Source organism: Sardina pilchardus, chromosome 22 (genome assembly GCF_963854185.1).
Source record: "Sardina pilchardus chromosome 22, fSarPil1.1, whole genome shotgun sequence".
NCBI classification, from domain to species: domain Eukaryota; kingdom Metazoa; phylum Chordata; class Actinopteri; order Clupeiformes; family Clupeidae; genus Sardina; species Sardina pilchardus.
Window position 1 is genome coordinate 10,956,750 of NC_085015.1, and position 16,743 is coordinate 10,973,492.

Sequence of the window (16,743 nt, forward strand, 5' to 3'; positions counted from 1 at the left end):
GTTTTGTTAACGCTAATATAGGCCACAATGACATTTCGTCCTGTATTGTACACAACAAAAGACCACTGCTGTTCAGAATCAATTTTAATTTCTAACACAGTGTATATATCCTCAGTGCAAACAGTTATGCAGCTGCATATTAAAAACATTCAACACACATTCACAGGGCCTACATTTTACGATAGAAAAGCATGGCGTGGGTGATAAGTCTGTTGTCATGTCTGAATTAAACTGCCAGCTTTAAAGCAAGCCAGTGAAGACGCTCACTTCTGCCAATGCCAAGCTTGAGCACCTAAAGCAGTGACAAAGACAAAACACCAGCACAACACAGAATTTCCACAGGCAACTGATTTACCCTGTTTGATTTAAAATGCCCTGAAACAGTTTATTAAACTGTCATTTTATCCATTTTTTTCTTATCACCTTTTATCCATTTGATGTTCCATCATGAAACCTTTATTTTTTTTTGATATACTTGCTGTCGGTTTGGTGCAAAGCTGCTACAGATTAGCCTATATTAGACAGTGGTGTAAATACAGTTTGTGTATGTGACAGATTGTCAGTTGTCAGAATGTCAGTTGTCAGTCATTAAAGTACAGAGGCGAAAAAAAGAACTTCAGAGTTGCTGACTGCTATAAAAATCCATGTATGGGTAAGTCTTGTAAGTAAGATGGATTCCACAGGATTGCTGTTGGCTAACACAATATGTCATTCACACCAGCAACTGCCATGACCATTTTACTCATTACATAGTTAGTATTGTGCTGTCTACGAACTATGATTGCCTTGGATTATCAACATACATATCTCTTGCATAGAATCATCTTGATTACGTGATATATAAACCTCGTCCTAAATGTATGTACGACGCGTACTGCTTTGTGAGCACAGTTTGCTTGGTCAGCTAAAGAATGTATGTGTGAATAGATGAAGGGATTAACAGAAACGCTACGCTTGATAATGGAATTACACGCAGTGTAGCAGGCCAATGGTGTCGAAGCATTAGTAACCTCTGGTCCTTCTCTGTCTCTCTCTCTCTCTCTCGCTCTCTTTCTCTCTTTCATTCTCTGTCTGTGTGCTTTTGTCATTGTGCTTCAGCATAAACAAAGAGTCTCTCTCTTCTTCTTCTTCTTTCCTCTTCTACTTCTTCTTCCTCCCTCCTCCTCCTCTTCCTCCTCCTCCTCCTCTTTTCTCCTCCAGGTCTTCTTCATCACTGCACCCCGACAAGCTCGGTGATGGGAGGCGCGTACACCATGAACTCCTGGTAGCGGTGGAAGAACAGGCGTAGACGGGAGATGTAACTGTCCTCCTGGTACGGCAGCTCCTTCTCTTTCAAGTACTTGGACACAATGGGCTTCACCTTTGGACAGAGATGAGAGGGGGGGGGGACACAAAGGGTTAGGATGGGGGGCGCTGTTTGTTAAAGGAAGCTGCCTGGTATTCAGAAAATGTGTGCGAGGCAGCGATAAAAAGACAGTGAAGGAAGAGGAGTTTCGAGGTAGCGTGTTCCCGACGTTTTTCACAACTTGAAAACAGACTTGAGACTTGAAGTCTAATTTTAGCTTCTCGTCAGATTCTCAGTCCTAAAAGGAGAACAATGTTTATGTTCCCTCCTTAGCGGAGTGGCCTTGCTAGGGCCGTCCAGGAAAACATAACTCTGACTAGAACTGAGCTACAATCATGCACTAGCATCTGGGTCTTTGGGAGATTACATTTAGAGCAGATTTGCAACTCTTGGCAACCATGAACCTTTCCTTTTTGGAATTCGCTTTGGCCAAAGTGTATGCCTCTGACCTAATATGCAAAGCCAAGGGTGGCCATTAATATTGACTATGGGACTGTAATGCCACAGGGGGACACTTTTATCCATTTAATTACGCAGTTTATTGGATGTACGAGCTCTGAAAACCCATGTTGTATCATTTGCATCTTTATCACTCTTGTTATACACACACTACTTCATTTTGATTTACTGCAGGTGAATTCTACCCTTACTGCTGTAAGACTGTCTATGATATTGAGATTTGGGACCCTTATTTTGCAGCTTTTATCTTGTGTGAACGCTTTCTCTTATTAGTCAACTTAACCACATCCATTCCCCACTAACACCCAAAATGTCCAGCTCTGACCTTAATCCAAATCCTGACCCAAATCTCATGAATACGAACCCCAATCCAAACCCATAAACCCAACATGGAAGGCAAACATGCCAAGTGAAGGTTAACCCAAATCAAGCATGGACCCCAAACGACCCCCTTCTGTTGGGAGTTTGTTTGGGGTCCAAGCTCGATCATGTGTGTGTGTGTGTTTGTGTGTGTGTGTGTGTGTGTGTGTGTGTGTGTGTGTGTGTGTGTGTGTGTGTGTGTGTGTGTGTGTGTGTGTGTGTGTGTGTGTATGTGTATGTGTGTGTGTGTGTGTGTGTGTGTGTGTGTGTGTGTGTGTGTGTGTGTGTGTATGTGTATGTGTATGTGTGTGTATGTGTATGTGTATGTGTATAGGTGTGGTGTGTGTGTGTGTGTGTGTGTTCAGTATTTGTACAGTATGTGTACAGTATCTCTCTGTGTGTGTGTGCATCTGTGTGTGTTTGTGTGCATGAGTGTGTGTGCGCGCGCGCGCACTGTTAGTGTCTCACCTTCAGGCACATGTTATCTGAGAGGAAGGGGAAGAGGTGATGCTCCACGTGGCAGTTGATGAGGGAGTGCCCAAAGATCCAGTCCAGCACGGGGTTCCGAGGGAGATTCAGCACGCCGTGGGTCATCTGGTAGATCCGCTTGGGCCGCCGCGTCGGGGAGAACATGGGCAGCCCGATGTGCTGCGGAGACAGAGAGTGGAGAAGAGACAGTGATGAGATGATGATGTGATGAGTGCATTGTTGGGACATTTCTCAGCGTGTGTGTGTGTGTGTGTGTGTGTGTGCGCGTGTTTGTGTGCGCATGTGCGTGTGTGAGTGTGTCTCTGTATGTCTATGAGTGTGTGTGTGTGTGTGCGTGTATGTGCTATGTGTATGTGTGTTTTTGCATGTGTGTGTGCTATGTGTGTGTGTGTGTGTGTGTGTGTGTGTTTGTGTGTGTGTGTGTCCACAGTTGGACGCATCCTTCATGTGGTGATGTGTGCATCACGTTCTGTACCCGCATGAGTTTGTGTTGCTATGCATGACTGTCAGTTGGCCAGCACATCTGTGTGTGTGGAGAAGGTGTGGCGTTTCCAGATAAACCCTCCTAAGAGCAGAGAATAACAAGCGAACAATACAGGGAGTGTTTGAAACAGAGCCCTGCTACGAGATGACCTCTTCATGTGAAGAAAGAGAGAGATATAAGGAGGACAGAGAGGGGAAAAGACAGAGATAAAGAAAGAGAGGGAGAGAGAGAGAGAGGGAGAGCATGTGTGAGAGAGAGAGAGAGAGAGAGAGAGAGAGAGAGCAGGGGAGGTCAGAACAGAACAAAGCCCAGCGTGGACAAGCAATCGAGATGTTGCCACTGTAAGTGGATATCACTGCAGGGGTATGTATGGGCGAGGGGCCTCAGCAAGGGGGTTAAAGGGAACAGGACTGCAGTTATACACACACACACACACACACACACACACACATACTCACTCTCTCTCTCTCTCTCTCTCTCTCTCTCTCTCTCTCTCTCTCTCTCACACACAGACACACACACACATACACCACAAGTAAACATCAGTCAGCATCATCTCTTCCCTATAAGAACACACCTCACAAACAAACACACCCAGGTTTGCAAACATGCAACAGGCAACCCTGTAACCCCATCTTAGCACCCAGCGTCTTCCTTCCTTCCCATCAGCCCCCTGTTCACTTCCTGACCTCACAAGTGTGGTGGTGGTGACTCCAGAGAGCACATTCTGATCTGACTTCAAACCGGGTGCACAGCAGCGATCGGTCTTACAGGATCAAAACAATGGCATACATTGAGGCACAAAGACATACACACACACACACACAAACACACACAGACACACACGTACACACACACACACACCCACACAGGCACACAGACACACACGTACACACACACACACACACACACACACACACACCATCTCAAGTCTCCACGTCTGGGAAAGTGACTCATGCATGGGCTGTTCTTTTCTGTGGGGCTTGAGTTCGCTGACTGCGCTGAATTCGGGGATGAAGGACAGAACAACAGCGATGTATTGAAAGGGAAGAAAAATGTCCAAGGGGGAGGGGGGGGGGGGGGGGGGGGGGAGAGAGAAGAAAAGCCCAGAGGACGGAGGCTTTTCTTGGGCCGAGACGAGCCGGTCTGGAGAACAATTCCTCCAGCACACATCAGCACATTTCTGACACACATCCAGCTATGGGACAGTAGACTGCGTCACAAGGGATTGGTGTGAGAGACGAGTGTGAGAGAGAGAATAAGCTTCTGGGTTGGTTGCTTATGGAGTGATTAGCTATGAGTGGCATGAGTGAATTAGCGCATTGTTAGTGTGTAAAGTGATATGAAAGAGGAGCAAGATATTCGGGATTTTCGGGTTCGGGTTTGTGGTTGTTTAGTGTTTACCCACTGACCTTAAAGATGAGTAGTCATCTGAGAGATGTGACTAGAGTGTGTATGTGTATGTGCTTAGGTATGTATGAATCTGTGTGTGTGTGTGTGTGTGTGTGTGTGTGTGTGAGCATCTTCACCTCTCACCTGGAAGATGTTGACGTGGATGTAGGGCATGGTGAACATGTGTGTGTGTGTGTGTGTGTGAGCGTCTACTCCTCTCACCTGGAAGATGTTGACGTGGATGTAGGGCATGGTGAACATGTGTGTGTGTGTGTGTGTGAGCGTCTACACCTCTCACCTGGAAGATGTTGACGTGGATGTAGGGCATGGTGAACATGTGTGTGTGTGTGTGTGTGTGTGTGAGCGTCTACTCCTCTCACCTGGAAGATGTTGACGTGGATGTAGGGCATGGTGAACATGTGTGTGTGTGTGTGTATGTGAGCGTCTACTCCTCTCACCTGGAAGATGTTGACGTGGATGTAGGGCATGGTGAACATGTGTGTGTGTGTGTGTGTGAGCGTCTACTCCTCTCACCTGGAAGATGTTGACGTGGATGTAGGGCATGGTGAACATGTGTGTGTGTGTGTGTGTGAGCGTCTACTCCTCTCACCTGGAAGATGTTGACGTGGATGTAGGGCATGGTGAACATGTGTGTGTGTGTGTGTGTGAGCATCTACTCCTCTCACCTGGAAGATGTTGACGTGGATGTAGGGCATGGTGAACATGGCCCTGCACACCAGCATGCAGAGCAGTGCGCCGGCGGGGGACTGGAAGCCGGACACATGCAGCAGCAGCCAGTACTGAGAGTAGAAGCCCAGGAGCACCATGAACACTGTCCGCAGGGCCTGGACCATGGAGTGGTCTTTCAGATGAGCTGAGCACACACACACACACACACACACACACACACACACACACGGGACACAGAATAGAGCTGACACACATATACAGTACACACCGACCTCAAGACTGTATTGAGAGGACGTTATTACTGTATTAATACAGTAATTATTTTAATATACAATTGTGTGTTTACATGACACATTTTCTTCCGACTGAGCCGATTTTCCATTTCTAATCGGAATAAAAGTGTGCACATGACTCTTGATTGTAACTTCCCATGCTATAGGGGCCTGAAACGTTACACGTGGTGATTTACCATTCAAAATAACTGAGGAGCATCATTTCTGGTGTGCGGACATGTTGTCCTTTTTCCTGACATGCGCTTGTCTGTCTGGCACCCAGTTTTCATCATTTTCGGATGTGCGTGCAGTACACTTGAATCCCCATCTCTCTTGTTCGCCCAAAAGACATAACATTCCTATGTATTTCCGTCTCCTTTCTGTCCAGGCTGTGTGGTTCTTTCTGACATGTACAGTCGAAGGCCTTAGATCACTGGCTCTCCCATACGTCTCATCATTGCATGGTTTAAATCATAGACTGCTGTGTAAATCATATACTGTAAATAATGCTTCCATATTCTAATCTTCATTCTATTCTTCGTCGAAAGGCAACCACAAAACATATAACAAAGAACTATTTAAAAGGAAAGACATGCTTTGGTTAGAATATAATATCATACAGAAGTAAGGCTGCAACCACTTACCGTATTGGGCTTCGTATAATATGTGTTTCTTATTGCGACACTGCTTGTTTATGTGTTTGTGGTTGGTTGTCTTTTTAAGCTGTATCTTGGACTTTTGCAAGCCTGTTTTGACAGGACAGTGGCTGTGTCTGAAACATCAGTACGCACGCTGGGCAGTGTGCATTTTCCGGAAGTTACGTCAGAATAGACTGTCCGAAAGTCAAGCGCTCTCACTAGCTGGGTACTTTGTTTGGCGTGATTTCCAAGCGTGCATCGATGCATCTTTTTTGCCCTCAGATATCCCATAATCCATTGCGCAGCGCAGGTCAAGCTCCACACGTCATGCAAATCGTCAACACACCCCCCTCCCCGAGTCAGGTGACGCCAACTAGTTAGTGCTGTCCAAATGTAGGTAGGGACGCATACTGAGGAGCAAGCTAACTAAGACGCTACTGGAAAGAAGGTACTATCCAGCGTGCACACTTGACTTCTGGACACAGCCCCAGGTTCGGTTCCAACCCGGATCATTTCCTGATCCCATCCCATCTCTCCCTCACACTTACTTCCTGTCGATCGCTTCAGTAGGTGCCTCTCATTCGGCTTTTATACGTCCTCCCTCGCTCCTCGGGCCTCGATCCTCACTGATGTACGTGAAGAATGATGGGGCGGCAACAATGGGAAAGTCTATCCGGTTTTAGTTATAGATCAGTGGGAACGCCCTTCGAGGATCGAGCATCGAGGATCGAGGAGAGATGTTGAGAGGCACCCACTGTCCTGAAACTGGTCTATACATTAAAGGCAAAAAGCCCCCAAAAACAATATACCTAAAAAGGGTATATTAGGAAGTGACCTCAGGTCGGACTCTGGGTCGCCATGGTCACTGACCCCCTATGTGGTATAGAAGACACACGCTAGACGAGACGCTACTGCTACATTGCCCTGCGGCTCTCCTCTGGCTGTTTTCATCCCTTGTGTGTGTGTGTGTGTGTGTGTGTGTGTGTGTGTGTGTGTGTGTGTGAGAATGAGTGTGTGTACTGTATGTCTCACCTAAGGCCACCAGCGGTGTGATGATGGGTACGAACAGAGGAGCGACGAACAGGTACATGCTCCGCGAGAGGGAGGGTACCTTCCAGGTGCTGGAGTCGCCCAAGCCGATGACGTTGGTGTGCGCGTGATGCATCTTGATGTGACCCTGGACACCTGCTCGGGCCGTGAACGAGCCGCACACCTGAGTGTGGACAAATACACACACACACACACACACACACACACACACACACACACACACACACACGTTAACACACAAACTATATATACTATATATACTAGTACTGTTATTATTATTACTATGCTTACATTTTGTACTGTACATATTTACTGCTGGTCACTAGAATTTAATCTTGCACCGTTGCACTGTTGGACTTATTTGCACTACCAACTTGACACACACCTCAGACTGGATCACAGTACCAATCCTCAGTACATTCATGCATACCTTATCTATAGTATTTTACTGCTCCTTTAGTCATGTTGATTTGTTGATTTGCTTTTTATTTTTCCTGTTTACATTGTTTACATTGTACTGTATGTTGTGTGTGGTGTCTTAAGCTGCTGGGACCTTGAATTTCCCTTTGGGGATCAATAAAGTATCTATCTATCTATCTATCAAACACACATGCTCCTCACACTAGATACTGATTTATGGTGATATTTATCATCCATGCCGTTATCTCTGCAAAGGACATGGTGTTTCCATTCCATTCATGCTTTTGTTAATCTGGTTACCTGTTTATCAGTAAGCAAAACATACTAATCGGCTGCTTTTCATGAAATGTGGCAGATGTCTGAACTCATTACATCTTGGAGAAAATACCAATCAAGTTCTGGATCCAAGAATTATTTTCTCTCTCATTCATTCACATTGCGAAATAGGGCCTATTTCTTTGACTGGAGTCGACTATGATGGGCCTTGGCAGAAGTCCGAGCTCGCCGTGAGCTCCTCTAGTTTATGGTGTTATTAAACCAAATCAGAAGAGACATTGGACTGAATGGGGAACAAACCGGGGACACTATCTTATGACTTATGAATGAATCAGCACTGGCCGTGTCCATGACAGGCCTCATTTGACGAGGTTATGATAAGACGAGCAAACATGACCTAGACTGTTTGCATAATGACAAGCTGCACGCACTGATATACATATATATATATATATAGCCAAAGTGTGTCTCTGTGTATAAAGGTCATCCATATGTAACGGCGAAAACAGCAGCCATAGATAGCATCACAACAAGTGCCCGTGTGTTTTTGTGTGCCTGGGTTGAAGGGCGATTTTATGAGGGTACGTTGTTATTACACCCCAGTTCATTCTTAGGGGATATTTAGGCTATGTAAATAGGATGGGAGTGAATGAACTCTTCAATCTTGTTCACTCCAGTTAGCTCCAGTCAAAGACAAAGTCACATGAGGTTGCTACAACAGCAGTGTTCATCAACAAAGTAATGATCGTGTTGCTTGTAAATGAGTGAATTAAAATACCTGTATTGCAGCTTCAGTACACTGCCTGGGGGTATTCCAAGTATGTGGTTTAGTGACAAACTTGAGTAAGTTAACTCAAAGTAAGTGATAAACCTGCTACAAGAGGCCTATGGCATTGTTTTTTTTAGGGGAAACAAAGTCATATGGCACTTCTATTACTCTGAGTTATCTATATTAGAGTGTGTGCTAGATTTTCGCTAGATTTTCCATGTGTTTGCAAGACATTCACATGCATTTATATATTTTGGCATGTGAAAAAAATCTTCACAAACAAATAAATATTCAACACTTTACTTGAAGGTATCTACATAAGAGTGACATGACACTGTTATGAACACATGACACATGAACCCTAACCCTAACCCTAATCCCAATTTGTTAGGACAAAAACCAAATGACAATTAATAACAGAAGCGTTATATCATAAACATTCATACTTGTTTATAATGTTTATGACACATTCATGACAGATGCCTTCAAGTAAAGTGTAACCAAATATTTTTTTATTTTTGTTTCTGGCATGGTCATCTCAAATTTGTGTTTCAAAGATTCTGCCATCTCAGTTCCTTGATTGAGCTCATGAAAAACCAGTGGCGTGAGTGGACCAAGGGAATACCCTCAAATCTCCTGCTTGGTATCTTCCAACTCTATGAGATGTTATGGAAGAAGATTTATTTTATTGGCTAAGGGAGGCCAATATCCTAATAGTGGCATGTTTAAGCCCTCAATTGTTTTTATTGTGGAACTAAGATAAAACTAGAACATCAGGGCTGTCGCAGCAGCAACTGCGGCTACGCCCCCTTCAGTCTCGCTTAGCTTCGCCAAAATATTGATACACCTGTGATTTGTAATCGACTAATGAGCCTTGGGGTTATTCTAAGACTCTAGCCGCCCTGAGTGTGAGGCATCGTTTTGTTTGTGAACTTTGCCGAGCCTGTGAGTTTGGCTACACTGTGATTGGCCGTGCCCTGTTATCTTGACTGTGAGTTTTGGATTACAGTACATCTTACCTGGATTTCTGTCTACTTTGCCTACGTGTGTTACTGACCTGGATTGTGTACTTTGACTGTGCTTTTGGATTGAACGTTACCTGGATACTTCTGCCTGTTTAGCCTCTCTCTCTCTGTTACTGAACGTGGACTATGTGTACTTGAACTACTTTGACTGGATTTGCCCTTTGATCTGACGCCTGAATTAAAGAAACATTATTACACTCCGTACGCTCTTGAATTTCCTCTCTGCAGGTCATTACAAAAACAGGTTACACTTTACATGAAGGTATCTACATAAGAGTGACATGACACTGTCATGAACATGTCATAAACTTTATAAACAAGTCATAAACGTTTATGGCATAATGCTTCTGTCATTAAGTGTCATTCAGTTTTTGTCATGACAAGTTAGGGGTTAGGGTTAGGGTTAGGGTTAGGATTGGAGATTAAAGGTTAGGATTAGGGTTAGGGTTCATGTGTTGTGACAGTGTCATGTGTTCATGATAGTGTCATGTCACTCTTATGTATCAAGTAAAGTGTTATCCAAAAAACAGTTTTCACTAACACGATTTTCCTTAGCAAGGGTGGCAATACAACTGGAAGGCGCTGTGTAAAAATGTATTAAAAGTGTGATTTGAACAAGATGCCAAAAAGTGATCCCTAGCTGAAGAAACGCCCTAGTACAGCAACTGTAAAACTATGATAAACCTTTTAGTGGTGTGGGAAGAAACGATAAGACACTTCTAAAAACTAAACTGAGTTTTTTTGCAGAGCATCTGAACTCCAAATGAACTTTGAAAACCACGGCAGACAGTTTGTGCAGAACACAACTGGAATTAGTTCAACGTCAAACACACTCTTGGCCGGTGGTGCTGCTCAGGGTGACTGGCCAAAAAAGGGTAAACACAACACAACACAAAGAGGGATCTGTCTTGATCAGGGGTGTCAGACTTGTGTTAGGCAGCGGGCTGGATTTGTTGGTTTCAAGGTCATCCTCATGGTCATTATCATTTTTCTACATTGGCTGTTGTTTGATTTCATTCTCCTTTATTACACGCACTTATTAGCAAACAAGACAAATATGTTTATCATGTACTGCTGTCATACACTGTTGTTTTGGTGTTATTACTGTACATGTCTTGATATGTCAGAAATCAAATATATGTATTACAGTCAAATAATGGTAAATTATCTTTCACATAATTCACATTTGAGTACAATGTGTAGGCCATGCACATATCATCCATCTCAATGTTTGTTGCCTCATTGAATGACGAAAAATGTCTTTGTCTACTTGTCTAGACGTTATTTTGATATTGTGACATTACATACCGTATAGTGATATGGTGATAATAATGATATAGTCACATATTTGTCCACCATGTCTTGATAGGTGCATCTGCTTTGAAACTGAACAGGCATTTTCTTGGACACCCCAGCACTTTTTGAGGGGAAATGAGCTGACATCTTCACATTGTTTGTACCATATATAACTAACTCATGACCAAAGGACCTGTAAGTCGTCATGCTCAGCACCAGGTGTTCCTCACTCACCTCAATGAAGAAGATGGCCCAGAACTCGCCCCAGGCCTGGGACTCACTAAGCGACCCGTGACTGGCCATGTGGGTCCCTTTGATGGTGATGATGCCGTGGGCGACGCCCATGACCAGCATCCCCAGAGCGAACAGCAGCACCTGAGAAAAGCTGAGGAGGTAGAAGGCTGGAGAGAGGGAGAGAGAGAGAGAGAGGGAGAGAAAGAGAGAGGGGGAGGGACAAGGAAAAGCATGATGTTTTTGAATAGTTTAATTTGACTATTTGAAAAGTGTTTATATGGGTGATTTGGGATCAAGGCTGGAGAGGTGAAAATGGCATATCTCCCTGTGACAATAGCTATCATTTCTGTAAATGTTTTTGTTCTGTCATAAGAAAGAAGATACAAATAAGAGAAGGGAGTGTTGAAGAAGAAAGGATGGAGAGGTGAGGAAAGAAAGAAAACAAAAGAATAGGAGACAGAAAGAGACAGAGAGAGAGTGGGAGTGTTGAAGAAGAAAGGATGGAGAGGTGAGGAAAGAAAGAAAACAAAAGAATAGGAGAGAGAAAGAGACAGAGAGAGAGACAATCCTGGCAAAACCAGTCAGTCAGGAACTGGATGTCAAGTGAAGAGAAAGAGAGAAATCTTAAATACAGTATAGCCTAGGACATTGACGGTAAACTCCCTTCTGCATCCAGCTGGCTTTGCAGAAATGAGACACGACCTTACAGGACCTCCCGCCCTCCACACCTATACTGCTCCAACCCTCCCCATCGCTCTCATAAATATTATCGTTTCTCTCTGAGCGCAGGGTTGCAAAGTAATTCCTGAAATAACACGCCGTGTCGAGAGGGGGGTACTTTGAGTTTGTGAGTCGCTCTAATGGATTTGGTTTTAAGCGCGCTGCGCTCGAGTCCAACAAGCCCATTTCACACATCGGACTAAAAACGGTACCGCGGCTGCCAGAGGCACATTCTGTTCTGTGCGTTAAGGACTTCTAATGACGATTTGATCAGCAGACTTGGCACAAAGAAAATGCTGCTCATTTGTCGTGACAGGCAAACCCTCCTTGTGATTAAAACTATAAATATGGCCTAGGTTTAGCTCTTTCCTCAGACTCTCCAGAATACGTAGTGGTTGTGTGACACAAAATCAGAATAGTAAGAACTGCTCTACAGCATACTGCTATACAGTAATTTCCCGCATATAAGCCGCAGGAGAGTGTTTTATTCAAGTTAAAAGAAACAAAACCATATTAACACCATATTAACTGCCCCCCCTGTAGTAACCTCATAGCTGAAGAAATGTTGCAAAAGCAATGTACTGTATAAGCCGCGGTAAATAGTTGGGATGTTGGGCCTACATGTTTTTGTTTTAATGCTAGGGGTTCCTGCAGTTCAAAAGTCTCTGTTAATGCTATATATTGATCATGGCGTGACCCAGTGTCTCTGCGGCTCGCCAGTATTGATCAGAACCTTCTTTAGCAGGAGACACCCGCGTGCAAAAACATATTTTCAGCTGACAATGCTAGTTGAGAGAGATTGACTTTACCCTGCCTCTCAGAAACAGCTCAATCGAATGAACAAGTTGATGCCTGACGCCTGAGAATTGAACTTCAGCTTTTGAGCCAGTAACATCAATCAGAGCTCTTCTTTGAATGTTTTCAAATACTCTGTAATAACAAATAAGGTGTTAAAGTGTATGCTTATTTATCTAAAAGGGGTAGTGTACATGAATTAACATGCTAATTTACTTATAGCATGTATATGTACCTAGCCATACAAGCTATAGCTTTCATCTGCAGTCCCTTAGAGACAGACTGACCAATGAACACTAAGCATCTGAACCAGCATCCCCATCCTCTCTCTGGCTGCACAGCCTCCAGCACCATCCCAGAGTGTCCATCCTCGTCACTTTGGCATCGCCATGAGGCCATTGATCAGATGCTATCATCATCCAGAGCTATTTTAACACAGCGCAGGCGTTAACACTACATCTGATCAATTGCTCTGCAGGCCTGGAGCTGAGTGACCTTAGTGACCTTGTGGGATGTGGATCACACACATTCAGGGGGGGGGGGGGGGGGGGGGGGGGGGGGTTGTTCAAGAGCTCTAATGGGCAAATTATTTGATTTGATTTGATTTGATTTGATTTGATTTGCATAAATAAATGTGTTGAAATCCAAACTGAATTGAGTTAAATGGTGAGTAGGTTCAGTGGATGTATGTGGCCTTCATGACTGAATTCAGTGTTCTGGGGAGTGCAGGGAGATCTGAGCCATCAGGGGCACTAAAGAGCGACTTGAGGCTGAGGTCCGGTTTCAGCTCTGAAAGGACACTTACTGGGCTCAGGTAGAGGGGAGGGAAACCGGATCTGACAGAGTGAAGGAGAACAGACACAGACACAGACACAGACAGACAAACAGACAGACACACACACAAACACACACACAAACACACACACAAACAACCCCCCACTCTGTCACACACACACACACACACACACACACACACACACACAGACACGCATGCACACACACACACACACACACACACACACACACACATAAACAGAGACTCTCACAAGACACACACAAACACGAACACACTGAAAGGCACATACACACACACACACACACACTGACAAGAGACTTCCAACTAGGCCGGTTGTCATGACAACATCCACTCACAACTGTGTGGGTCCTGAATACTGATACCGGCTTCGGCACGACAACTGAGCAAGAAATGACCAGAGAGAAATAGTATGCCTCAGGTCACACCACTGTCCACATTAACCTCCTTGTGGGGCGCCGTCGCGCACGGAATGGGGTCGAGAGCGCTAACGTGACCTCCCCTACAAAAAACCCCGCACGGCCATCTCAAGGATCCTCATTAGCAGGTGATAAGCTGGTGGGTCAGTCACCACAGCACATCCCTGAAGCAAGCATCTGCCAAAGGTTGCCATTGGAGATGGTGCAACAGTGTAGATAAAGGGACCCCTGCACCCCCCCCCCCCCCCCCCCCCCACCCTCCCCATTCACACAACAAATTCTCAACACGTGTCCACTTCTCTGGTTTGCAAGTAGAGGGAGGCTGTAACAGATTGTGAAGGCACAGTAGGCTACATTGGTTCACGCTGTGTTGCATGACATAAGGATAAGGACTGAGGAGAATGGGAGAGAGAAAGAACAACCGAAAAAAAAAACGGTCCGAAAAAAGTCCGAAACAAAGTGTCATTTTTCCTCCCAGCGTCCGACCCTCATGAGTTTTTTTTGAAAGAATGTAACGAGCCGTCGAAACGGGTCAAGCTCAGCAATTCGCTAGCCGGGGAGCGAAACAAAATTCAATGAATGCATGACCTGACCTTGGGAAACCCACGGGCTCTTTTTGTGTCACAGCCAAGCGACCTCCATTGCGCAAGGCCCCAATAACCAGGAAACTTGATCCAGCCGGGTGGCACCCGCAACATTTTGCCGAGTGCCCGGCCGCCTTCTATTAGCTGTCATTAGACACCTGTCCTGACTTGTTCCCGAAGCTAGAAGCTGTCGCTGGAGTTCCTGTCGTCTAATTCGGCCCTCCCAAGGCTTTTAATGCCACTAAACACAATGGGCAGGTCATGTTGGCCCCCCCAACACGCACCCCAAGTTGGATTTGACTGACAATGTATGGAGTGAGTGAGCACTTAAAATAGGCCCTTGTTGTCCCCCCTATACAGCACTGTGGACTTCTGGACTCTCTTCTGGACATTGTGTTGTTCAGGGGCAAACACATGCAGGCCATAAAGCACAATAAGATGTGCACATTATATTGTAAGCAAACCTGCAGCTATATTCAAATAATGTTGTCACCCCTGAGTACATATTTGAATGGAGGGCAACATGCTCTTTGTTTTAAATTTCATTCACGTTAATACTCAATTGTACTTAATACTTGAAATGATAATATGAAGTGCACAGGTGTGATATGACGTCAATAGGTTACTTTATCACATGCATAAATACACAGCTACATGTCTGCAATCTGGATGTCATTGAGAGGACTGTGTGTTGCCTTCAAGACCTACTGTTCTCAGCCACCAATACACAGCTGAGGCTTCTGTCAAGAGAGCTGGCCTGTCAATCAATCAATCAATCACTCAACTAGTCAGTCAGTCAGTCAGACGGTCTAGGTCAAGGACAGGTGGGCAGGGGTGCAGGGGTCTTACCTACGGGCAGTGCCAGAAAGGCTGCCCCCAGGATGGCACAGTCGATGCCTCTCCTCTCCCACCAGCTGCTCTCCTTCACCGTGCCCTGGACCAGCTTGGTCAGCTCCATCATCAGGGACTCCCGCTCCGCCTCGGCCCCCTTCCCGTTCATCTCCCCTGGGGACGGCTTGGCGTCCGACGCCCCCTTCCCTGCCGGAGCTGCGGTGGTGCCGTTCCTCTGGAAGAGCGCCTGTCCCTCCCAGGGCGCCTTCATGCCGTTCTCGTTCGCTCGGCCGGGCGACGGGGCGTCCCGCCACTTCTCCGGAACGGTCTGCATTGTCCGGTGCCGGTGCGGAAGAGGACGCGGAGGACGTGGACGATAAGGATGCAAGGACGGCGAGGAGAGGAGAGAAAGGACGCAAGTGGACGCAAGTGGCTCAAGTGGCGATAGTTGTAGTAGCAGCAGTTAGTGGTGGGTCATAGTACACACAAACCGGCTGGCAGACAAGAGAGTCAGTCCTGACAAAGACTCAATCCCCTGCTCTCCTCCCTCTCCTTTTCTTCTCCTCCTCTACTTTCTCAGTGTCTCTCTCTTCTCCACGCGGACTCGTTTCATTCACTCGCTCCTTCCCTCTGTGCGTGCCTCTGTTGGTCTTCCCCCCTCCCGCCGTTCCCACGGTGATGCGCTTGGCAGAGGTGACCGCTGTGCAGACTGCCAGCGCTGGGCCAGGCGGCGTCTCAAGTCGCACACGCCAGACACACCCAGACAAACACACACACCGGCAAACAGACACTCAAACACACACACACACACTCACAAGAATAAAGACGCTCACGCACAGAGAGCAAGATGCCAATTCCTCCACGGAGCAGTTGCTGCAGCTGGAGAGTTGTCTATGCTCCTCTCTTCTCTCACGCTTCCCTCTCTCTCTCTCTCTCTTTTCTCTCCCTCTCTCTCCTTCTCTCTCCTCTGCTCTGCGTCCCTTGTTCTGTCTGCAGTGCAATTCAACATGCATACTCAATGCTCTGCCCCTCTTTCCCCTCCCTCTCTTTCTCCCTCCCTCCCTATCCCTCGCTCCTCCCCTTTTGCCTCCCCTTCTCTTTACTCTCTCTCTCTTTCTCTCTCTGTCCCTCTCTCTTTCACGGCTCTCTCTCGGCTCCCTGGCTGAGGTCCTGGGAAAGGGGTGAGCAGAGAGGGGGGATTAACTGGGTCACAGAAGCACGCACAAACACCACACACCTTCTGTACTTTAGTCTTGATCAGCGTGTATGGAGCAGTGGCTGAGACATTGAGAGATTGAGAAAGATACAATGTGACAGAGGCAGAGAAAGAGAGAGAGAGAGAGTCTGTAAGTGAGAGAGAAAGAAAGAGAGACAAAGGCAG

At 45.9% G+C, this 16,743-nt stretch overlaps 1 protein-coding gene across 1 annotated transcript; it reads right to left on the bottom strand.

Annotated features, from left to right (window-relative positions):
* Nucleotides 1–71: 71 nt before the first annotated feature.
* On the bottom strand, nucleotides 72–16,343 carry fads6 (fatty acid desaturase 6). The gene is made up of 6 exons (XM_062525550.1): nucleotides 15,381–16,343; nucleotides 11,200–11,366; nucleotides 7,162–7,342; nucleotides 5,216–5,403; nucleotides 2,633–2,812; nucleotides 72–1,360 (listed from the first exon to the last, which is right to left on the bottom strand). The coding sequence occupies exons 1-6, from the start codon at nucleotides 15,694–15,696 to the stop codon at nucleotides 1,211–1,213; spliced, it is 1,182 nt and encodes a 393-aa protein (XP_062381534.1). The 5' UTR covers nucleotides 15,697–16,343; the 3' UTR covers nucleotides 72–1,210.
* Nucleotides 16,344–16,743: the final 400 nt, after the last annotated feature.